Consider the following 26161-nt stretch of genomic DNA (forward strand, 5'->3'; position numbering starts at 1 on the left):
TTCATCTATCTATCCATCCATCCATCCATCCATCCATTGATCATCTTTATGTATTCAGCTGTCTATCTATCTATCTATCTATCTATCCATCTACCCATCTATCTATTCATCTATCTATCTATTTATTCATCTATCAATCCATCCATCCATTGATCATCTCTATGTATTCAGCTGTCTATCTATCTATCCATCCATCTACCCATCTATCTATTCATCTATCTATCCATCCATCCATCTATCCATTGATCATCTTTATGTATTCAGCTGTCTATCTATCTATCTATCTATCTATCTATCTATCTATTCATCCATCCATCCATCCATCTATTGTATTCATCTATTGTATTCAGCTACCTATCTATCTATCTGTCTATGTATCTATTCATCCATCCATCCATCCATCTATTGATCATCTCTATGTATTCAGCTATCTATCTATCTATCTATATCTATCTATTCATCCATCCATCCATCCATCCATCTATTGATCATCTCTATGTATTCAGCTATCTATCTATCTATCTATCTATCTATCTATCTATCTATCCATCTATCCATCCATCCACCCATCCATCTATTGATCATCTCTATGTATTCAGCTGTCTATCTATCTATCTATTCATCCATCCATCCATCTATTGATCATCTCTATGTATTCAGCTATCTATCTATCTATCCATCCATCCATCCATCCATCTATTGATCATCTCTATGTATTCAGCTGTCTATCTATCTATCTATCTATCTATCTATTCATCTATCCATCCATCTATTGATCATCTCTATGTATTCAGCTATCTATCTATCCATCCATCCATCCATCCATCCATCTATTGATCATCTCTATGTATTCAGCTGTCTATCTATCTATCTATCTATCTATCTATTCATCTATCCATCCATCTATTGATCATCTCTATGTATTCAGCTATCTATCTATCCATCCATCCATCCATCCATCCATCTATTGATCATCTCTATGTATTCAGCTGTCTATCTATCTATCTATCTATCTATCTATCTATCTATTCATCATAGAATCTTAGAATTGGGACTCCAAGGGGTATCTATGTCTGTCCGTTCTTTCATCCATCCATCATAGACTTTTAGGAGTTTGAAGCAACCCCATGGACCATCTACCAACCTTGTATCTATCTATCTATCTATCTATCTATCTATCTATCTACCTACCTACCTACCTACCTACCCATCCATCCATATATTTATCTGTTTATCAATCCATCATCTCTATCTGTCTGTCTGTCTGTCTGTCTATCTATCTATGTATCAATCACAGACTTTTAGAAGTTAGAAGTGACCCCAAGGACCATCCAGACCAACCTTGATTCTATCTATCCATCCATCTATCCAGCTATTTATCTATGCACCATCCCTATCTATCAGTCTATTTATTGAACTATCTATTCATCTATCTTCCTATCTATCAATCAAGCAATCAATCAATCAATCAATCAAGAATCTTAGAGCTGGAAGGGCCCCAAGGGCTCTGTCTGTCCGCCCGTCCGTCCATCCATCATAGACTTCTCTCCAGCTATTTATTTATCTATCCATCATCTCTCTTGGTCTATTGATCCATTTATCTATTCACCTATATATAAATCAATCATTCAATCTTAGAGTTGGAAGGGACACCAAGCGCTTTGTCTGTCTGTCCATCCATCCATCATAGACTTCTAGGACTTTTGGAAGGGACCCCAAGGGCCATCCAGACCAACCTTGTTTATATCTATCCATCCATCCATCCATCCATCCATCTATTGATCACCTCTATTATTCAGCTGTCTGTCTGTCTGTCTATCTATCTATTCATCTATCTATCCATCCATCCATCTTATCTATTCATCCATCTATCTATCTATTCATCTATTCATCTATCTATCTATCTATCCATCCATCCAGCTATCTATCTATCTATTCATCTATCTATCTATCTATCTATCTATCTATCTATCTATCTATTCATCTATCCATCCATCCATCCATCCATCCATCCATCTATTGATCATCTCTATGTATTCAGCTGTCTATCTATCTATCTATCTATCTATCTATCTATCTATCCATCTACCCATCTATCTATTCATCTATCTATCCATCCATCCATCCATCCATTGATCATCTTTATGTATTCAGCTGTCTATCTATCTATCTATCTATCTATCTATCTATCCATCTACCCATCTATCTATTCATCTATCTATCTATTTATTCATCTATCAATCCATCCATCCATTGATCATCTCTATGTATTCAGCTGTCTATCTATCTATCCATCCATCTACCCATCTATCTATTCATCTATCTATCCATCCATCCATCTATCCATTGATCATCTTTATGTATTCAGCTGTCTATCTATCTATCTATCTATCTATCTATCTATCTATCTATCTATCTATTCATCCATCCATCCATCCATCTATTGTATTCATCTATTGTATTCAGCTACCTATCTATCTATCTGTCTATGTATCTATTCATCCATCCATCCATCCATCTATTGATCATCTCTATGTATTCAGCTATCTATCTATCTATCTATATCTATCTATTCATCCATCCATCCATCCATCTATTGATCATCTCTATGTATTCAGCTATCTATCTATCTATCTATCTATCTATCCATCTATCCATCCATCCACCCATCCATCTATTGATCATCTCTATGTATTCAGCTGTCTATCTATCTATCTATTCATCCATCCATCCATCTATTGATCATCTCTATGTATTCAGCTATCTATCTATCTATCCATCCATCCATCCATCCATCTATTGATCATCTCTATGTATTCAGCTGTCTATCTATCTATCTATCTATCTATCTATTCATCTATCCATCCATCTATTGATCATCTCTATGTATTCAGCTATCTATCTATCCATCCATCCATCCATCCATCCATCTATTGATCATCTCTATGTATTCAGCTGTCTATCTATCTATCTATCTATCTATCTATTCATCTATCCATCCATCTATTGATCATCTCTATGTATTCAGCTATCTATCTATCCATCCATCCATCCATCCATCCATCTATTGATCATCTCTATGTATTCAGCTGTCTATCTATCTATCTATCTATCTATCTATCTATCTATCTATTCATCATAGAATCTTAGAATTGGGATTCCAAGGGGTATCTATGTCTGTCCGTTCTTTCATCCATCCATCATAGACTTTTAGGAGTTTGAAGCAACCCCATGGACCATCTACCAACCTTGTATCTATCTATCTATCTATCTATCTATCTACCTACCTACCTACCTACCTACCCATCCATCCATATATTTATCTGTTTATCAATCCATCATCTCTATCTGTCTGTCTGTCTGTCTGTCTATCTATCTATGTATCAATCACAGACTTTTAGAAGTTAGAAGTGACCCCAAGGACCATCCAGACCAACCTTGATTCTATCTATCCATCCATCTATCCAGCTATTTATCTATGCACCATCCCTATCTATCAGTCTATTTATTGAACTATCTATTCATCTATCTTCCTATCTATCAATCAAGCAATCAATCAATCAATCAATCAAGAATCTTAGAGCTGGAAGGGCCCCAAGGGCTCTGTCTGTCCGCCCGTCCGTCCATCCATCATAGACTTCTCTCCAGCTATTTATTTATCTATCCATCATCTCTCTTGGTCTATTGATCCATTTATCTATTCACCTATATATAAATCAATCATTCAATCTTAGAGTTGGAAGGGACACCAAGCGCTTTGTCTGTCTGTCCATCCATCCATCATAGACTTCTAGGACTTTTGGAAGGGACCCCAAGGGCCATCCAGACCAACCTTGTTTATATCTATCCATCCATCCATCCATCCATCCATCTATTGATCACCTCTATTATTCAGCTGTCTGTCTGTCTGTCTATCTATCTATTCATCTATCTATCCATCCATCCATCTTATCTATTCATCCATCTATCTATCTATTCATCTATTCATCTATCTATCTATCTATCCATCCATCCAGCTATCTATCTATCTATTCATCTATCTATCTATCTATCTATCTATTCATCTATCCATCCATCCATCCATCTATTGATCATCTCTATGTATTCAGCTGTCTATCTATCTATCTATCTATCTATCTATCTATCTATCTATCCATCTACCCATCTATCTATTCATCTATCTATCCATCCATCCATCCATCCATCCATTGATCATCTTTATGTATTCAGCTGTCTATCTATCTATCTATCTATCTATCCATCTACCCATCTATCTATTCATCTATCTATCTATTTATTCATCTATCAATCCATCCATCCATTGATCATCTCTATGTATTCAGCTGTCTATCTATCTATCCATCCATCTACCCATCTATCTATTCATCTATCTATCCATCCATCCATCTATCCATTGATCATCTTTATGTATTCAGCTGTCTATCTATCTATCTATCTATCTATCTATCTATCTATTCATCCATCCATCCATCCATCCATCCATCCATCCATCCATCTATTGATCATCTCTATGTATTCAGCTGTCTATCTATCTATCTATTCATCTATCTATCTACCTATCTATCTATACACAGATAGATCCATTGATTCCAGAGCAATCCTGGTCCAACTTGGGCCCTCCCTCCAGGTGTTTTGGACTCCAACTCCCACAATTCCTAGCAGCCTACCGGCTGCTAGGAATTGTGGGAGTTGGAGTCCAAAACACCTGGAGGGAGGGCCCAAGTTGGACCAGGCTTGGGCCAAAAGGAATGAAGCAATCCGAGTCAAACACGTGTCTGGCGCATCTTGACAAAGAGGTGTCCAGACACGTGTCTAGGGAACGGAGACAAAACAAACGGAAGGGAAGAATGGAGGAATCCTAGCTGGGCAAGAGGGAATGCGGGTCAAACACGTGTCTGGCGCGTCCTGATGAAGAGACGCGCAGACACGTGTCTAGAAAGCCGAGACAAAACAAACAGGTGCCCAAATGGAACAGATTACACGCGAGTTCGGCCAACCTACGTGTCGTCGGCGTCCCCAGAGCGTCTTCGGAGGCAAGGCTTCAGTGCAGGAGCCGCCCACTCTCCGCGTCACGTCGGAATGGCCCGACACGTGTCTTATTTTCTTTTAAAATCCCCGTTTCGTTTTCTCGACACGTGTCGGCGTCCCCAGAGCGTCCTATGAGGCGAGGCCGAGGAGCAGGAGCCGCCCACTCTCCGCGTCACGTCGGAATGGCCCGACACGTGTCTTCGTTTGCTAAAAAAATCCCCGCTTCTTCTTCTCTGTGGCTTCTCACCCTCGTCCCAGCTCTCCCTTCCTTCTTTCTCCTCCTTCTTCCTCGACCCGCTTTCATTCCTTCACACGAGACGAAGGAAGACACGGAGAATCCCTTCAGAAGGGAGAGGGGAGAGAGGGCCCTTCTGCGCATGCGCACAGGGAGACAGCGCGAGAGGGAAAACGCGTTGCCATTTGACGCCGGTTGCTATGGCAACCCCGCAGGCGGGAGGGGAGGGGGGAGTCAGGGAGAGGACTGCAAGTCCCAGAATCCCCATAATGATTATAATATTGGGACTGCAGTTCCCATGATCCCCATGACACAAATTGGGGGTTTTTTGGGGACAACATGCCCCATAATACCATGATATATGTTAGTTTTGGGGGGACTACAAGACCCATTATCCCCCAATGCCCCATAATATCATTATATATGTTAGTTTTGAGGGACTACAAGTCCCATAATCCCCCAATGCCCCATAATACCATGATATATGTTAGTTTTGGGGGGACTACAAGTCCCATAATCCCCCAATGCCCCATAATATCATTATATATGTTAGTTTTGGGGGACTACAAGTCCCATTATCCCCCAATGCCCCATAATACCATGATATATGTTAGTTTTGGGGGGACTACAAGTCCCATAATCCCCCAATGCCCCATAATATCATTATATATGTTAGTTTTGGGGGACTACAAGTCCCATTATCCCCCAATGCCCCATAATACCATGATATATGTTAGTTTTGGGGGGACTACAAGACCCATTATCCCCCAATGCCCCATAATACCATGAGATATGTTAGTTTTGGGGGGACTACAAGTCCCATAATCCCCCAATGCCCCATAATACCATGATATATGTTAGTTTTGAGGACTACAAGTCCCATAATCCCCCATGGTATAAGTTAAGGGGTTTTTTAGGACTGCAGATCCCAAAATCCCTGTGATATGAGATAGAAATTAATTTTTGCGTACTGCAGGTCCCACAATCCCTATGATATACGTTAGTTTTGGAAAGACTACAAATCCCAGAATCCCCATAATATAAATTAGGGGGTTTGAAGTGCTGCAGGTCCCAGAATCCCCATGATGAGTGTATTGGGACTGCAAGTCCCATGATCCTCGTGAAAACCAGAAATTGGGGTTTTGGTGGGGATGGCATGTCCCATAATCCCATGATATATGTCAGTTTTGGGGGGACTACAAGTCCCAGAATCCCCATTATATCAATTTTGGGTACTGCAGGTCCCACAATCCCCATTATATCAATTACGGGTTTTGGGTACTGCAGGTCCCATAATTTCCATGATATATCTTAGTTTTGTGGAGACTACAGGTCCCAGAATCCCCATTATATCAATTAAGGTTTTGGGGTACTATAAGTCCCACAATCCCCATGATATATGTTTGTTTTGGGGGAACTACAAGTCCCAGAATCCCCATTATATCAATTAAGGGTTTTTCAGGTACTGCAGGTCCCACAATCCCCATGATATATGTTAGTTTTGGGGGGACTACAGGTCCCAGAATCCTCATTATATGAATTAGGGTTTTTCAGGTATTGCAGCTCCCACAATCCCCATATTAGTTTTTTAAAGGTTTTTTTGGGACTGCAGATCACAGAATCCCCATGATCCAAGTTAATCTTTTTCGAGATCTGCAGGTCCCATATTAGGATGTTTTGGGACTGCAGGTCCCATAATCCCATGATATAAATTAGCTTTTGAGACTGCAGGTCCCAGTATCCTCATGATAAATGCTAGAGTTGGGAACTGCACGTCCCATAATCTCCATGATATAAATAAGTTTTTAAGACTGCAGGTCCCATAATTCCTATGATATAAATCAGGGTGTTTTGGGACTACAGGTCCCATAATCCCCCATCCAGCCTCTGTTTTAAAAACAGAGAAAGAAGGACTTGCAGGGAGTCTCTATATTGCTAGAGTTGGGCAGGACCCCAGAGGGCATCTAGTCCAACCCCCTTCTTCCTTCATGCAAGAAAAGCACAATCAAAGCCCTCCCGACAGATGGCCATCCAGCCTCTGTTTCCGAGCCTCCAGAGGTTGAATCCCTACGTAAACAAATACTGGTGCTTGTAATTTGCACCATTTCTGGATTGTGTTTGCAGCAATAGTGACCAGCTGACCACTGAAAATGGACCAGAGGCCATCAATGGTACAATGCTATGGGATAATGGGATTTGTAGTTGCGCCGACCTGCCTTCACTCTACAGTGCAGATGCACGCACCCCCCAAGTGACCCAAACAAACCGACAAACATGCCTCCAAAGGTCCAGTTGGGTCCAGCTTTGGCCAGATGGGAAAGGACCAAAAGGGCAGATCTGCATTCATAGCCGCGGAGGAGATGATCGTGGAAGCGCGCATTCCCTCTCCTCTTCCCTCCTTCCCTCCCTTTGCCAGCCTTGATTTTTTCCGCATTCGCAGAGAAGTAGGTTAGCCGTGCGCCCGGAGGCGGAAAATGCGCTTTGATTTCAGCTGCGCATGGGATAAAATATGAATGGACTTGTCGGGTTCGGCCATGAGCCACAAGCAAGGAAAAGGGTTCGGAGAACATTGGAGAGACAAGCAGCCGCTACGTTCTAGGAGAACATCTTCACTATGGAATGAAACAGTGTGCAAATCATCATCAACAACAACAACAACAACAGGATTGCCCTACGGACCATAATAAAATAGAATACTAATAAAATAGAATAAAATAGAATACTAATAACAACAACAACAACAATACATGACTGGATCACCCTAAGTACCATAAGGTCAACAACAACAACAACAACAACAACAGTACATTGTGGAATAAACACTGTGGAATAAAACAGGATACAAATAATAATAATAATAACAACAACAACAACAGCAATAATACATGACAGGATCATCCTATGGATTATCACGTCTAGGGTGTATCTACGCTGTGGAATAAAACAGGATACAAATAATAATAATAATAATAATAATAATAATAATAATAACAACAACAACAACAACAACAACAACAACAAAACATGACAGGATCATCCTGTGGATTATCATGTCTAGGGTGTATCTACACTGTGGAATAAAACGGGATACAAATAATAATAATAGTAGTAATAATAATAATAACAACAACAACAACAACAACAACAACAACAATACATGACTGGATCACCCTATGTACCATGTGGTCAACAACAACAACAACAGTACATGACAGGATCATCCTATGGACCATCACGTCTAGGGTGCATCTACATTGTGGAATAAAATAGGATACAAATAATAATAACAACAATAATAATACGTGACTGGATCGCCCTATGGACCATGAGGTCAACAACAATAACAATAATACATGACAGGATCATCCTATGGACCATCATGTCTAGGGTTTATCTACACTATGGAATAAAATAGGATACAAATAACAACAACAACAACAACAATACATGACGGGATCATCCTATGGACCATCATGTCTAGGGTTTATCTACACTGTGGAAAAAATGGGATACAAATAACAACAACATCAATAATATATGTCAGGATTATCTCATGGACCATCACATCTAGGGTTTATCTACACTGTGGAATAAAATAGGATACAAATAACAACAACAAAACAACAACAATGTATTACTGGATCGCCCTATGACCATGAGGTCAACAGCAACAACAACAACAATAATACATGACTGGATCATCCTATGGACCATCATGTCTAGGGTTTATCTACACTGTGGAATAAAATGGGATACAAATAACAACAACAAGATCAACAATAATACATTACTGGATCGCCGTATGCACCATGAGGTAACAACAACAACAACAATACATGACAGTATCATCGTAAGGACCATCACGTCTAGGGTTTATCTACACCGTGGGGGAAAATGGGATACTAATACGAACAACAACAACAACAACAATAATATGTGACAGGATTGCCCTATGCACCATGACGTCTGGGGTCTTCCACCTTCTCTGTCCAAGATCACTGGTGCCTCACCAAACTACAACTCCCAGGACTCCATAGCAGTTACAAACTGCGTTAATTCTACAGTGGAGATGCATCCGTTTCTGTCTGGATTTGCCGGTTTTCCCCCCATGGCTAAGAAATGATGTTCTGCTCCCTGCAGAAGGAAATGCCTCTCCCCACGGAAGAGCTTTGGGGGGTTTTAGGGCCTTGGCCTCCTTGCCAGCTGTTGCCCATCAATGCTGCAACATCTGGCTCCCAATTCCTTAACAATGCTGATCTTTGCAAAAGATTTGAGGGTTACGTTGTCCTTATTGGGAATGCATGCACAGGGTGATGCCTTTTTGCAAAACACAGAAGGGCCATCTCCATTTCGAGCCACTTTGCTCTGTCCAGAGAATAGCCAGTCGTCCTGGAATTGCAAGCCACCTCGAGCTAGCATTCGCAGGCCAGAGGAACCCATTGTCCCGGCGTTGTGGCTATTTAAAGCGAGCACTCGGAGGCCAGAACATGATGACCGGCGAGAAAATAGCAGCTCAATCCCATTAAGTAAGGATTGGCATCTTTGCCTTTAAGAATAGCCCAGCGGAAGCCGAAAGGATGGATTTGCTTCTGTCTGGTGGAGTGAGTCCCATTTTCTAAAACAAAGCCATTAGGTGACTTTTGACGTGTGCCCGAAGTCCAAGAACATCTCAACGGGCTTCCAACCGTTGCATCGGTGTTGTTGAGCCACAATTATTTTATTTATTTTTTATTTATTTATAGTTTCAGGAGCAACCAGACATTTGTATTACATTTTTAACAAAGCAAACAAACAAACAGACAGACAAAACACAAAGTTTGCAAGCTTGGTAGCGGATTAAATGTCCTTTGACCAGTATCTGTCTCCTTGGAGTGCCTCTGGTGTTGCTGCAAGAAGGTCCTCCCTTGTGCATCATGTGTCAGGGCTCAAGTTGCATTGCAGCAGGTGGTCAGTGGTTGGCTCTTCTCCGCACTCGCATGTCGTGGATTCCACTTTGTAGCCCCATTTCTGAAGGTTGCCTCTGCATCTCGTGGTGCCAGAGCGCAGTCTGTTCAGCGCCTTCCAAGTCGCCCCGTCTTCTGTGTGCCCAGGGGGGAGTCTCTCATTGGGTATCATCCTGTAAGACTGTAGGATCTATCTAGCAATATTAAATGACCACTCACAAGCCGGTTTTGCTTTGAAATGGATATATTGCTTGTATCTCTGCAGCAAAGAAAGTCACTACTGACTTTTTCCCCACCACCACTTCCTTGTATACACCTTTCCTGCCCATCTCCCCCTCTTCTCTGTTTCCTTATTAGATTTTGTTGCTTCACAAGTTCCAATACAAGGTTTCCAGCTCCCTCTGCTGACTTCAAAATGTCACAGAGGAGAGAACTGATTCAGCCAGGATGATTCAGTGAGGATGTCACGGAGGGAATTTGTGATGTCTTCATGCCCTCAGAAATTGACTCCTAACACAGCTATTGGTTGAGGTTCTGGGTTTGAGCCTGCCACTTTTGGACTCTCGCTTGCTGGGGTGTTCCAGCGAGTGTCTCTGTAGATCTTAGAAAACTATTTCTTGATTTAAGTCGTTGACGTGCTGGCCGATACCCAAACAGGGGATGAGCTGGAGATGTCTCTGCCTTGGTCCTTTCACTTTTGGTCGCTACTTCCCGGAGAATGTCAGGTGGTGCAATACCGGCTAAGCAGTGTAATTTCTCCAGTGGTGTAGGGCGCAGATAATGCGGCATGTCTCATTAAGAGCCACATCCACTGTTTTAGCATGGTGAGATGTGTTCCACACTGGGCATGCATACTCAGCAGCAGAGTAGCATAGCGCAAGGTCAGATGCCGTAACTGTGTCTGGTTTTGATCTCCAGGTTGTGCCAGTTAACTTTCGTATGATATTGTTTCTAGCACCCACTTTTTGCTTGATATTCAGGCAGTGCTTCTTGTAGGTCAGGGCATGGTCCAGAGTGACTCCTCCCAGGTACTTGGGTGCGCTGCAATGTTCCAGTGGGATTGCTTCCCAGGTAATAATCCTCAGAGCTCGAGACGCTTGTCTATTCTTACGGTGAAAGGCACATGTCTGTGTTTTAGATGGATTAGGGATCAGCTGGTTTTACCTGTAATAGTGTTCTTAAAAACAGCCTCAATACAAAATTGAAAGTAAAAGAAAAATGGTTTACTCCAGAAACAAAATAAGCAAATGCAATTGAAAAAGAAAACAAGGAAGTCTACTACGGACACCAATGAAAGTATTTTGCAAAAGTCCCAGCAAAATCGGCAGACAATAAGGCACAGATCACAAAATCCTTAACACAAAGCAGGTTCCAGCAGTAACAGAGTTGTTGTTAGCAGCGAAAAGCTAAGTTCTCCTGCTTCTGATTTATACCCCATGCAGGAGGGCTTAGGGCGTCACCCAATTAGCTCATTAATCTTTTAGCAGCTAATCAAGCTGACCGCCGCCTGTTCTCTGACTCCCTCCGTCTTTCTAAAAAAGTAGGCACCTGCAAAGCCTCATTGTGGGATTCTTCTTCCTCTCCCTCCAAGACCTGAGCACCTCCCTGCTCCCCTTCCTCTTCTGACAATGAGGAATCCACAACAAATAAGAGCACCTAGAGCTTCTGTTCAACCATTTCAAACATCTGCTTGGGTGGTGATGGCACGATCGTCAGCATAGATGAAACTCTCTGTCCCTTCTGGCAGTGGCTGGTCATTTGTGTAGATGTTGAACATGGATGGAGCAAGCACACTCCCCTGAGGCAGACATTATATCTATGAGGGAGATCCGTGATGGTGAACCTATGACATGTGTGTCAGCACTGATACGCATGGCTATTTTTGATGACATGCGGCCACGTGCGGCCACATACAGAGAAGTACACCTTCTAAGAGCCAATCTAACTCCATCCTTAAATTTGTAAAAGGCTCTACAAATTTAACATCTGCACCTTTGAGCATTGTTCACTCCATAACTCAGCAAGGAATATATATCTTTCTTATTTAAACTATAAATATTGCAAAATTATGGGGGGGGGGGGTCTCAAAGTTGACACCCCACCCAAGTTATGCTCAGGTTTTTGGCAAATTTTGACACACCAAGCTCAAAAGGTTGCCCATCACTGGTATAGATACTGTGGCGCTATGAGGTATGGGATGGCCCACTAATAGCAGCTCTTTAGATAAAGGTGCTTAATGGAAGATTCAAGGTGTTGAAGTTAAAATATGCTATTGAAGACAATGTAAAAGTGGAATTTTGTGATGCACATTATGATGCTTGTATGATGTATGCATATTGTTATAAAGGGTATATAAACCAAGGCAATTCCTTTGTTCATCACCTGTTTCCTGGAATACCAGCAGGGTCCATATCCGGTTGAAAATAAACCATGCTTTTACAGACCTCAGGGACTCTCTTTTGTCTCTTTTCCTCAAACTTTCTCCCTGTCATTTCAATAGGACCAATGAGGAACAGGAATTTGCCCAAAGATAACTCTGGGACAACAGAAATGCCCTTTCGCGTATTTTGGAAAATATAGCAACCCATAAAGCCCTCCCTGTTAACCTCCTGGAAGAAATAGGCAAAGACTTCAAAGTGCAGAAATAGTGCTGTTTTATTAGGGCAAATAACAGTGGATTAATGAGATAACGCAAACATACAGATACCAGGGATTGTGATGCTCTATTTCACCATATTTTGCCATTCTGCAACCAGATTTTGGTCTTTTCCAAAATCTTTTTCCCATTCTCTCAAAAGTTGCTCTTTTTTTTTTTTTTCACTACGGACAGAACAAAAAGGCAGCGGAGGATATCAGGGACGTCCGAAATGCACCAAAATGCATGGCAACATTGCAAGACTGAGCAACAATACTCTTACTCTATCTGTTGACTCTTTGGTGAACTATAAGGCAGCGGTTCCTAATCTATGCTTGATGGGACCTTTAGGGAAAATGGAGACTTGGCTGGAAACAAAGTGCGTTGGCAACCCAACAACAACAACAACATTAATATTGTAGGTAAAGGTTGGTTTTCCCCTGACAGCAAAGCAGATCATCACAATCTCATTTGCTTTTCCCAAAAGGATGGATTGCTGTGGTTCAATGCTACGGCATCCTGAGAGTTGTAGTTTTGCAAGGTCTTCTCCCAAATAAGACTTTCGACTTCCACTTTATGCCTAACTTTTGTTTGTGTATGTTAATGTGTGTTTTGTGGAGAGGCAAGGAAGAAACTAAATAATAATGATAAATATATTATTATTATTATTATTATTATTATTATTATTATTATTCTCTGCCAAGGAGTGCTGCCTGCCTCCCCAAACTACAACTCCCAGGACTCCATAGCATTGAGCCAGGGCAGTTAAAGTGCTATCAAACTAGTAAAGTCCAGTTGAGACTTTTGGAGTTCAGCCTGCGTGTCAACCTGAACCTGATTCTCTGATTGTATGTCCTGATGTTACTGACCATGTATTTTTCCCTGATGGTAATGAAAGTGTTGATACTGAGGTCAGTGGCTTGGAAAGTGAAACTACACATTCTGATGAGAATGTTGCAGAGCCAAGCGGTGATAGCTCTCCAGAAGAGCTAACACCTGGCTTCCTTAATGAGGATAGAAAAGGACAGATTTGGAAAAACAGGAGTGAATCGCAGAGTCTGCGAAGGTCAAGCAGATTAAGGGATAAGGAAGCACAGGCTTCAAAGCCTGGAGGTGTGTCACAAAAGAGTTGGATTGCTAACAGGTTCCAGGTTTTTACAGTGTTGCTTTTGGATTTTGGATCTAGTTCATGGATATTCTTGACTGCTGAATTTTACTGTGGCTTTTTGACTTTGCATTTTCTTCTATTTTGTAACCATTTTTCATCAATAAAAAGGGATTGTTTTTTCCCACAGTCAAGTGTGGTGGATTGTTATCTTATGGTCTCGTTTTCTGCTCTGGGTTGTAACAGTATGCCTGATCTAACGAGACAACCCAGCGAGAGGCACTTAAAACTGAAGAAACTCTTTCGTGACACACCTCCAGGCTTTGAAGCCTGTGTTTCCTTTTCCCTTAACCTGCTTGACCTTCGCAGACTCTGTGATTCACCCCTGTTTTTCCAAATCTGTCTTTTTCTATCCTCATTAAGGAAGCCAGGTTCTAACTCCTCTGGAGAGCTATCACCGCTTGGCTCTGCAACATTTTCATCAGAATGTGTAGTTTCACTTTCCAAGCCACTGACCCCAGTATCAACACTTTCATTACCATCAGGGAAAAATACATGTTCAGTAACATCAGGACATACAATCAGAGAATCAGGTTCAGGTTAAGCAATCAGAGAATCAGGTTCAGATTCACACGCGGGCTGAACCCCAACAGAGACATTCATTAATACTCATTTCTTCCAATGGAAACTCGACCAATTCTTGCTCGATCCAATGCCATCCTTGGGCTTTGTTGTTCTCCTAGATGCTGTTAAATCCGCTCTGAGTTCTAGTCCAGACTTCAAAGCTTCTCTACAGAGATTCAGTCCCTTGGAAAGTGTTAAAGTTCGGACTACAACCCGGAGTGGATTCATACGGCAACCATCTGATCAACTACAAGTCTTGCAAGCTGTATTTCTCTCCTATTTAGTTTCCTTCTCATCTACAACCTCAACGGAGAGAAGCTGGTCCTCTTCTTTTGGAGCTGGACTCACGCAAACCTGGACGAAATGGCCTGAAGACTCAGAAGTGACCACCTTGGCCCTGTGGTCATCCGATTTCCATGATCCAGTTGGTGAAATGGGGCTGAATGGAGATTTGGGTGGAACTGGAGTGACACTGGCAGCCTAGCAATAATAATAATAATAATAATAATAATAATACCATAATAATAATACTACCACCATAATATTACCATAAGAACAACACTAATATTGCAATTATACCATAATAAGAATAATTCCAAAACAATAATTATAATTATATTGTAATTATGCCATAATAATAATAATAATTGGAAGCCTAATAATAATAATAATAATACCACCACCATAATAATACCATAAGAACAATACTGAATTTATACCATAAGAATAATTACAAAATAATAACTATACTTATATTTCAATTATATCATATAATAATTGGCAGCCTAGTATTAGTAATAATGATTATAATAAAATAATAATAATAATTGGAAGCATAATAATAAGAATAATAATACCATAATAATAATAATAATACCACCACCATAATAATACCATAAGAACAACAACAATACTGCAATTATACCATAAGAATAATTCCAAAAAAATAATTATAATTATATTGTAACTATGCCATAGCAATAATAATAGGCAGCCTAGTATTAGTACTAACAATAATAATACAATAATAATAATAATAATAATTGGCAGCCTAATAATAATAATAATAATACCATAATAATAATACCACCACCATAATAATACCATAAGAACAACAACAATATTGCAATTATACCATAATAAGAATAATACCAAAATAATAACTATAATTATATTGTAATTATACCATAACAATAATAATTGGCAGCCTAGTATTAATAATAATGATAATAATACAATAATAATAATAATAATTGGAAGCCTAATAATAATAATAATAATAATAATAATAATACAATAATAATAATAATAATAGGCAGCCTTATAATGACAGTAATAATAATAATAATACCATACGAACAACAACAATATTGCAATTATTCCATAAGAATAATTCCAAAATAATAACTATAATTATATTGTAATTATACCATAACAATAATAATATCATAACAATACTATAAAAACAACAGTAATATTGTAATTATACCATAATTACAAGAGGAAAAGGGGGAAAGGGGAGGGGGAAGAAGAGCAAGAAGATGATAAAAAAGAAGTGGTAGAAGAACGTGAAGAGGAAGGAGGAAGAGGAGAGATTAGAAGAAGAGGAAGAAGAAGAAGAGAGAAGAGGAGGAGGAGAAGATGTAGAGTAACAAGAGGAAGAGGAAGAAGACGAGAGAAGACGAAGAAGAGAAGGAAGAAGAACATGAAGAGAAGGAAGAGGAAAGAAGAAGACAAAGAAAAGAAAAAGATGAAGAGGAAGAAGAGAGAAGAGGAGGAGGAGGAGAGGTATAGGAACAAGAAGTAGTAGAAGAAGAAGAAGAGAGGGAAGAGGAGAGGAGAGAGAAGGAAGAAGAAGACAAAGAAAAGGAAAAGAAGAAGAAGAAGAGAGAAGAAAAGGGGGAAGAGGAAGAACATGAAGAGAAAGAAGAGGAGGGAAAAGAAGAAGAGGAAGAAAGAAGAAGACAAAGAAAAGGAGGAGGAGGAGGAGGAGGAGAAGAGAGGAGAGGAGGAGGAGGAAGAAGAAGAAGAAGAAGGAAGAGGCGAATGGAAGAGAAGAAGAGGAAGAAGGGAGAACTAGACAAAGAAGAAGAAAAGAAGAGGAAGAAGAGAGAAGAGGAGGAGAAGAGATAGAGGAACAAGAGGAAGATGAAGAAGAAGAGAAGGAGGAGGAAGATGGGAGAAATGAGAGTAGGAGGAGGAAGGAGGAGGAGGAAGGGAGGATTTGGGGTGGTCTAATTGTTGTCTTCTCCCTCTCAACACGTGTCCCCCTTGGTCCCGCTGCCCACCTGCATGGCCTTCAGCTCCTTGACCCTCCATCGGAGGTGGGCCAGCTTCCCATGGCCACCTGCCCGCCCGGCCGCCGCCAGAGCCGCTTGGAAGAGCTTGGGGGTCCCGGCCCGGGCCCTGGGCGGGATGATGACCGCGGGGCCCTTCTCCTCCTTGGCCTTGCGCTGGCTCTTCAGCATCCGCCTGGAGTGCAAACACACGCAGGGAAAAGCCATAGTGTAAAGGGATATATGTAACATCACACCACTGGACACCAGTAAGAAAGAAAATATCACAACCAGTGACACGAGTCTGGAGGCTTATTGATAATACGTCTGGGCAGGATGGTTCTCCCCCCAAAGATTCACTCTTTCCTCAAAAACCCTCCCCCTGAGACCTTTTTTGAAAGTTGAATAGAAAAATGTTTACTTATAAAAACAGACAACTAAGTACTTCTGAGAGGCACAAAACGCTTTACTTGTTACAAAAGTTCCACAACTTGATGATTGCTAGAATGAGTGTCTTCACTTAGTTACTGTCAGAGCTCATCAAACAGATCTGGCTGCTAATAACAAAAACCCCTCACTCTACTTCAGAGAAATACTAATGAGTTTCTGACTAACCTATCCTAAGTTATCAGCTAACTCTTCCCAGAAAAAAATTGGTTCTAAACTCGCTTTGTTTCTAGGGGGCGCCAGCATTTCGAATTTCAGAGGCCTTCCGAAATTTATGATTTTAAAATTTCGAAATTTCCTAAATTTCATTAATTACGAATCGTTTCGTTTGTTTCGTTAATGGAAGGTGCCCTTCCCTCTCTCCAGAACCATTAATATTTCACAGTTTCCCTTCCATCCCTTGCGGCAGAAGGGAGAGGTGGGCGTGGCCAAGCACAGGGATCCTCGTAGGCCTCGCCCCCAGCCACCTCCAAGCAAGGAGCCCTGTGATTGGCCACGCCCACCTCTCCCTTGGACCGCTGGCCAGGGAGGAGAAGAAAGGTGATGGATTTTAAAAGGGTTGGTTTGTAAATCCGTCACCTTTCTTCTCCTCCCTGGCCAGCTGTCCAAGGGAGACCTTGGAGGCCTGTTCCTAAAGGCCACGCCCCCAGCATTTACGATTCACTGGTGGACGTCGTAAGGAAGATGGGGGTGTGGCTTCGTTATTGCAAAAACACTTCCGGGTTCTCAGAAAGCCTCAAAATCGCTTCTAATTATAAAAAAATAACGAATAAAAAAGGAATAACGAAAATAACGATCTGGATCAACCTGGTCTAATAGATATTAGGCCTGGGTAACAACGGAAAAATTTGTTTCTAAAATCGATTTGTATTTGGGGGGTTTTTTTGTTTTGATATTTAAAATAATTACAAAATTTTCCTTTTAAAAAGTTTGATATTTACGAAATTTCGTAAATGGTAAAAAATTAACGAATCGATTTCCGAAATAATAACGAATCGATTCGTTAATGGCGGACGCGACCGCAAAATACGCTAAAAAACCTCCAAAATCTAATTGCTGTCTGACCTTTCTCCTGTCAGCTAATCAGCCCTGTCTGACACAGACGCTCGCTCCCTGAAAACCCAGTTTCAGAAACACTTCTTCTCCCACCAGCTCCCAGTTCTCAACTCCACAGAAGCTGAAATATTTTCCCTCCTAAGACTTGGCTCCTCCCACTTGCTCTAGCCAATCCCAGGAGACCTCAAACTCCTCCCATCTTCTAGCTATCCTCACTCAAGATGGCTGCTTCCCTGGCTTACACTCTCAAAATGGAGGTTTGCCATACTGTTATCCAGGCTTCTTTTCCAGCCTACTGGGTAAGATTCACTACACATGGCACTCCTGGAACCCAGGGGAACTGTGCAGTGAAACCCTTTGTTGCGCACAGGATGTGGGGATCTCTAGCCTTCCAATGGGCCCCCAATGCCCCAAGGACCCACCTGGCCTTCTTCCGGAGCAGCTTCTGCGACTCCGGGTAATGGACCAGGATCTCGTTCAGGTCTTTCTTGTCCAGAATGAAGAGATTAGCGAATCCATACGCCACGACGTTGGCGGTGCGCCGGTTGCCGCCTCCCACGGCCAGCAAACTACATGGGAAGAGCAACACAGGGATCGAGCCATAAGAATGCACACAACTATGGCCCGCGGTCCGGATGTGGCCCTGGGTTATAAATGTCATCCTTTCTTTCCATTCCCCCAGGCAGGAAGCAGGCAGGCTTTGAAGCTGCAAGGCCATTGAATGCTAACCAAGCTGGACAATTGCAACATTCCCACCTGCCTCCAACAGACAAGAGTTCTTTCTCCCACCCTGGACATCGTTCCACCATCCCGACTTTCCCCCAAAATTGGTACTCACAACAGGACGGTCAACGGGAATGGAAGCCATTGCTCGAAAGGTAATTGTTGCATCTGCTTTGAGAACGTAACTGGGAATACTCTGAATTGTTCCCGACCCCAGTCTGGAAGGAAGGCGTCATACCAATGCAACAAACACATAGATCACATATCAACCTGACCTGATCTCTCCAAACACGGAACCCGCTTTGAGTGTCACCAGAACCGTCTTGCCGTCCGGACCACCCAAAACCATGACTTGCCCAACTTGGATGATGTACATCTCTCGGCCAATTTCCCCCTGGAAGGAAGGCAGAAAATGGGAGTTGGAGTGGGTCTCATTAGTTGTCACTACTGGAGGAAGAGAGGAAGGAAGGAAGGAAGGAAGGAAGGGAAGAGAGAAAGAAAAGGGAAAGAAAGGAAAGAAGAAGGGAATTAAGAAGGGAAGGAGGGAGAAAAGGAGGGAAGGAAGTAAGGGAGAGAAAGGAAGAAAAAGAGTAAGGAGGGAGGAATGAGGAAAGGAAAAAAGGAGGGAAGGAAGAGAAAAGAAATAGGAAAGGAGTAAGGGAAGGAAAGAAAGAAAGAGAAAGAAGGAAAAAAGAAAGGAAGGGAAATGGAGGAAGGAAATGAAGAAAGGAAAGAGAGAAAGAAAGAAGGGAAAGAAAGAAGAAGGGAATGAAGAAGGGAAGGAGGGGGGAAAGGAGGGAAGGAGGTAAGGAAGAGAAAGGGAGAAAAGAATGAGGGGAGGAAGGGAAAGAATGAACAGAAGAGAAAGGGACGGGGAAAAGGAAAGGAGGGAGGGATGGGGAAAGGAAAAAGGAGGGAAGGAAGAGAAAAGAAGGGAAGAAAGTAGGGAGGGAGGGAAGGAAGGAAGGAAGGAAGAAAAGAAAAGAAAAGAAAAGAAAGAGAGAGAGAGAGGAAAGGAGTAGGAAGGGCAGGATGGGGGAAGAAATAAAAAGGAGGGAAGGAAGAAAGACAAAGGAATGAAGAAACGAGGGAAGGAAAGGAAAGGAAAAAGGGAAGAGGATGGAGAAAATGAATGAGAAGGAAATGAAAGAAAGGAATAGGAAGGAAGGAAGAAGGAAGGAAGGAAGGAAGGAAGGAAAGAAGGAAAGATGAAAAGAAAGAAAGAAGGGGAAATAAGGGGGAAGGAGTAGGAAGGGTGGGATGGGGAAGAAAGAAAAAGGAGGGAAGGAAGAAAGATGAGGGAAAGGAATCTGGGAAGGAAAGAAGGGAAAAGAAAGGAGAAAAGGAAGGAGGGAAGGGAAGTAGAGAAGGGAAGAGAAAGGAAGGGAAAAAAGAGGGATCGGAAGAAAAAAATAAAGGAGTGGGAAGGAAGGAGTGGAGAAGACAGAAAAAGGAGGAAAGGAATGAGGGAAGGAAAAGAAAGAAGGGAAGAAAAAGAAGGGGAAAAGAGGGGATGGAGGGGAGAAAGAGAAAAGGGAAGACAAAGGAAGCTTCGACACTGGGGGAATGCAGGGGATCTATGGGCAGAATCCTAGTCATCATCCTCATCATCCTCCCTGCGGCCATCCCTTCTTGCGCATCCCTGGATCACCTTTTTGCAGACGTAATCGTTGGGCAGGTACACCACGGAGCGGAGCCTCTTGAGCATGTCGAAGATCATCTGCCGGTCACAACCCTGAAGGGAAGACAAGCAGAAGGCCATGGAGAACACAACCAAAGCACCATCAACAGATGCCATATTGCAATCCGAACTTTAAAGCTGTTGGAAGGATGGGGTTCCAGGCACGTGGAGAACTCCTCCAAAGTTCGGACTAAAATCCGGAATGGATGCCCAAAGCCGAGGGAAAACGCAGGTTAATAATAATAATAATAATAATAATAATAATAATACCTGGAAGAGCGGCACTTTGCTGACAATATCGTAATTCACGTCAATGGCGATATCCAGCCGCATCTTCTCCGGCAATTGCATCAGCAGCTCCGATTCATCTGTCGCAAAGCAGATCATCACAATCTCATTTCCCAAAAAGATGGATTGCTGTGGCTCAATGTTATGGCATCCTGGGAGTTGTAGTTCTGCAAGGTCTTCTCCCAAAGAAGACTTTCGACTTCCACTTTATGCCTAACTTTTGTTTGTGTATTTTAATCTATTCACATTGTTTTCAAACTGCTTGTGTCTTTAGGCACTGCACCCAGTGTGCCGATCACCACTGGGACCACCTTGACTGGCTTGTGCCAATCCTCACATTGTGTATTATTATTGTTGTTGTTGTTGTTATTATTATTTTACTGACACAAAAGCACAATATGTCACAGCAAATGATATCTATATGCTGGATTTCATATCACAAAATCACAAGTTGAACACTTCCCAAGCGTCTAGGACTGTGTGATGTATTTTTTAATTATGCGTGCCAGATCCAAGCCAGGTAGCCTAATTATTATTATTATTATTATTATTATTATTATTATTCTCCACCAAGGAGTGCTCTCTGCCTCCCCAAACTACAACTCCCAGGACGCCATAGCATTAAGCCATGGCAATTAAAGTGCTATCAAACTACTTAATTAATTAATTAATTGATATTTCAGATTTTGATATTAAATATGTAGGACATTATATAGGATTTGTGCAACATTGGAACAGGACAGACAAAGATATCAAAGAAATATCAAGCAACCAAAAAATAATAATAATCCGGGATTAAGAAATATTAAATATTTAAGTTCCATCGTTGGTGGAGTTCAGAGTGCAGCTCTTTGATTGCAGGTGAACTATACATCCCAGGTCCTAAAAGATCTATAAATCATGGTGAATTCTCCCCAGTTGTGGATCAATCCCTCTGTTTACCGTGAGCCATAGAAAAGAATAGGGAAAGGTTAAGGGAGAGGCAGTGGGCGGGGCCATGCAAATTCCACACCAGTGGAGAGAGAAAGGAACACTGGGATGTGGTGCTCATTCTAACCTGCATTGCAAGTGGAGGGAGGGCCACTGGTGTTTCCTAAGTAGTGGGAGATATATCTGTTTGTGGAGGTGGGACCCTGTCTGTGTAAGTGGACACTCCAGCCACAAACACACATACATATATTCACTTTTATTATATGTATAGATAGATAGATAATTATTAACTTTATTTCTAGCAGTCCTCCGAACGTCTTACCCAGCATGCCTTGCGAGTGCCAAGTGTATTCGTACCAGGTCTTGACCCGGTTCTGGACGGAACGCGGGATGTTGTAGAAAGCCATGTATTGGACCGTGTTGTCCATGCAGGTCCGGTAGTAGGTCTGTCCGGCGGTGGCCGCGCCGACCACGTCCCTCATCTGTACGGAAGCAAGAGGGGAGCCTCTTTGAGTCATGACTTCCTCTCCAAAGGATAGGATTCGGAGGGGACCCTAAAGGCCATCTAGTCCGATCCCTATGTGCCATGCAGGGAGGCACAATCCAATCCCTCCCAACAGATGGCCATCCAACCCCATAGAGAAATGGCACTATAGAATCCTATAGATTACCTGTCCAATCATGACGGAGAAGGCAAAGACGCCGGTGAAGTAGTTGAGCATCTGGAAGGCGATCTCAAAGACGTTGCTGGGGTCCGGCAGCCCCCCAATGGTGATCAAGGTCTTGACGGCCCAGTAATAGCAGCGGATGTAGCTTTGGGAAGGCAACGCACAGGTGAGCAGCCTCACCTGTGCCCTGAAACCCAACACTTCAGCCCTCCAGGGGTTTTGGACTACAACTCCCACAATTCCTAACAGCCTATCGGCTGTTAGGAATTGTGGGAGTTGAAGTCCAAAACCCCTGGAGGGAGGTCACAAGTGGTCCCCCACCTGCCCCCAAGCACACCTGTTTCCTTCTCCGTCATAGACCCAGGAGGTGGAGCCCAAGCCCTGCCAGGAGGAAGCCCAGTAGTAGAGGCAGCAGTTCAGGTGGAGGCTGAAGAGCAGGTAGGCCGTGATGCGGATCACTCTGCAGAGGGGAAGGAAGGAGGAAGGAAGGAAGGAAGGAAGGAGGAAAGGAGGACAGGAAGGAAAGGGAAAGGAGCCGAAATGGAAAGGAAAGGAGGGATGGAGGGGAGGGAGGGGAGGAGGAAGGGAAGGAGGGAAGGAAGGGAAGGAAAGAGAAGAGAGGGAAGGAAAATAATGGAACAGAACGGAAAAGAAGGAAAAGCGAAGGGAAGAAGAGAAGGGAAGGTAGGTAGGTAGGTAGGAAAGAAGGAAGGCAGAGGAAGAGAGGGAAGGAAAAGAATGGAAAAGAAAGGGAAGGAAAGAAGGAAGGAAGGAAGGAAGGAAGGAAGGAGAAGAGAGGGAAGGAAAATAATGGAACAGAACAGAAAAGAAGGAAAAGAGAAGGGAAGAAGAGAAGGGAAGGAAGGTAGGTAGGTAGGAAGGAAGGAAGGCAGAGGAAGAGAGGGAAGGAAAAGAATGGAAAAGAAAGGGAAGGAAGGAGAGAGGAGTAAAATAATGGAAAAGAAGGGAGGGGAGGAAATACAAAAAGAAAGAAGGAAGAAGGTAAGGGCGACAGGAAGAGAAGAGATGGAAAGGGAAGGGAAAGGAAGGGAAGAGAATGAAGCAAAACAAAGGAAAGGACGGATGGATGGATGGAGGAAAGGAAGGAGGAAAGGAAAGAAGGAAGGAATTGGAATGGTTGAGATGAAAGAGAAGGAAAAAAAGAACAGAAGGGAAAGGAAAGGAAGGGAAGGGAAGGGGAGTGGAGTGGAGAAAGGGAGTGAATGAAGGAAGGAAGGACGATAGGAAGAGAAGACACAGAAAGGGAAAGGAAGTGAACAGAAGGGTAGGGAACAAAGCAAAATAGAAAGGAAAGGAGGGATAGAGAGAAGGAAGAAGAAAAGGCAGGCAGGAGGAGCAGGGGAAGAAGAAAGGAGAATGAGAAGGAGAAGGAGAAGGAGAAGGAGAAGGAGAAGAAGAGAGGAAGCATGAGAGAAAGGAAGGGAAGGGAAAAGAGGGAGTGTAAGAAGGAAAGGAGGTAAGGGGGAAAAATAAGGAAGGGGAAGGGAAAGAAGCAAGAAAGAAAAGAGGAAGGGTCAGGAGGACAATCTGCCTGGGAAGAGCAGCACTTGAGTCAGGGAAAGCAGGAGAAAGGAAGGGGACCGGGCTCACCTGTAGACATAGGCCTTCCTCAGAATGGCCTCCAGCCGGTTGTTGAACTCAAAGAAGGCCAGGTACTGAAGGAAAGAGAGAAATGCAGGTGAAAGGATACCAACATGTCAGGAAGAGAAAGGGGGGAGGAAGAATGGAAGGAATTGGAAGGGAAGGGAAAGGAAGGGAACGCAAAGGAAGAGAAAAGAGGTAGTGAAGAAGAAGAGAAGGAAGGAGGACGGGAAAGGAAGGAGGAAGGAAGAGAAGAGAAAGGGAATGTGAAAGGAGGGAGTGAAAGAAGGGAAGGAGAAAGGGGGAAGGATGAGAGAGGAAGGAAAGAAGCAAAAAGGAAAGGAGCGATGGAGGAGAAGAAGCGAAGGAAAGAAGGAAAGGGAAGGAAAGCAATGGAATAGAATTTAAAGGAAGGGAAGGGGAGAGGAGTGGCGAGGCTTGTCCTCCTTCTCTTCCAGGGTCTTCACCCTCCTCCTCTCCATTTGGAGGTCCCCAAACGGAGAGGAGGAGGAGGAAGTGCCCAGAGGAGAAGAGCGAGTGCAAGCCTCGCTGCTCCTGCTGCCCCACACTCCTCTCGCCCTTTTCGAGGCTTCCACCAGCAGCGGAGGCCTTGAAGGGGGCGAGAAGAGGGTGGTTCCAGGGTCTGGCCACTTTCGGGAATCAGAGGGAGTGGAGCCAAAGGAGGCAACCTCGCGACCCCTCTGAAATGGCCAGGCGACCCCTCGGGGGGTCGCGACCCCCAGGTTGAGAACCATTGTCCTAAGAGTTATTTAAGAACTGTTATGAATGTAACCATTGAAGATCTGTACCTCTAAGAGAAAGGAAACTTTGAAACCATCAAGCTTCTGTACCTCAATAAACTTGTTACAGTCTCTTTTTAAAGTCAAGCCTATGTTACCATTCCTTTCCAAGTCATGCTACATATTGAAGAAAGACGAAAGCAACATTACAAGAGGTTGGCTACTCTTGATCTCATCCTAACAAATGCAGAGGACCTGATCGATGAGGTTGAATTAGTCGGATCCTTAGGGCAAGTGACCATGTGCTCCTGCAATTTGAGGTACAAAGGAAGGCCGAAACTAAGACAAGTCAAACCCGCATTTTGGACTTTAGGAGAGCCGATTTCCGAAAAATGAAGGAAACACTGAGCAGCATTTCGTGGACACAGATACTAAAAGACAAGGGAGTTACGGATGGATGGGAATTTCTCAAGAGTGAAATACTCAAGGCGCAATTGCAAACTGTGCCAACAAAGAGAAAAAAATAGGACAAGTGCAAAGAAGCCAGAATGGATGTCCAGAGAACTTCTAACTGTGCTTAAACACAAAAGAGACATGCACAAGAAGTGGAAAAAGGGAGAAATCACCAAAGAAGAATTCAAACAAATAGCCAACACCTGTAGGGAAAAGGTCCACGAGGCTAAAGCACAAAACGAGCTCAGGCTTGCCAGGGACATTAAAAACAATAAAAAGGGATTCTTTTCTTATGTCAGTAGAAAAAGGAAAAACAAGGAGGCGATAGGGCCTCTTCGAGGAGAAGATGGGGCAATGCTGACAGGGGATGATAGGGAAAAGGCAGAATGACTTAATGCCTTCTTTGCCTCGGTCTTCACACAAAAAGAAAGTCATCTTCCCATGTATAAATATGTGAGAGGAAGCCACAGGGAGGAGGGAGCAAGCTTGTTCTCTGTTTCCCTGGACGCAATGGAAGAATGGCTTCACACTACAAGAGAGGAGATTCCATCTGAACATGAGGAAGAACTTCCTGACTGTGAGAGCCGTTCAGCAGTGGAACTCTCTGCCCCGGAGCGTGGTGGAGGCTCCTTCTTTGGAAGCTTTTAAACAGAGGCTGGATGGCCATCTGTCAGGAGTGCTTTGAATGCAATATTCCTGCTTCTTG

The 26161-nt window shown here is 42.7% G+C and overlaps 1 protein-coding gene across 2 annotated transcripts in view; it reads right to left on the reverse strand.

Annotated features, from left to right (window-relative positions):
* Positions 1-14494: 14494 nt before the first annotated feature.
* The window catches only part of CNGB1 (cyclic nucleotide gated channel subunit beta 1), a 39624-nt gene continuing 27957 nt past the window's right edge, over positions 14495-26161 (reverse strand). For both annotated transcript variants that reach the window (XM_067470923.1, XM_067470922.1), the window contains exons 12-21: positions 24272-24336; positions 22998-23120; positions 22664-22805; positions 22315-22474; positions 21045-21142; positions 20745-20828; positions 19369-19487; positions 18793-18939; positions 16880-17063; positions 14495-15071 (exon numbers count right to left, since the gene is read on the reverse strand). In XM_067470923.1, the coding sequence (XP_067327024.1) occupies positions 14868-15071; positions 16880-17063; positions 18793-18939; positions 19369-19487; positions 20745-20828; positions 21045-21142; positions 22315-22474; positions 22664-22805; positions 22998-23120; positions 24272-24336 (1326 nt within the window). In that variant the 3' untranslated portion in view covers positions 14495-14867. The remainder of the gene's footprint in view (positions 15072-16879; positions 17064-18792; positions 18940-19368; positions 19488-20744; positions 20829-21044; positions 21143-22314; positions 22475-22663; positions 22806-22997; positions 23121-24271; positions 24337-26161) is intronic.

The sequence above is a fragment of the Anolis sagrei genome, chromosome 8 (assembly GCF_037176765.1).
Source record: "Anolis sagrei isolate rAnoSag1 chromosome 8, rAnoSag1.mat, whole genome shotgun sequence".
NCBI classification, from domain to species: Eukaryota; Metazoa; Chordata; class Lepidosauria; order Squamata; family Dactyloidae; genus Anolis; species Anolis sagrei.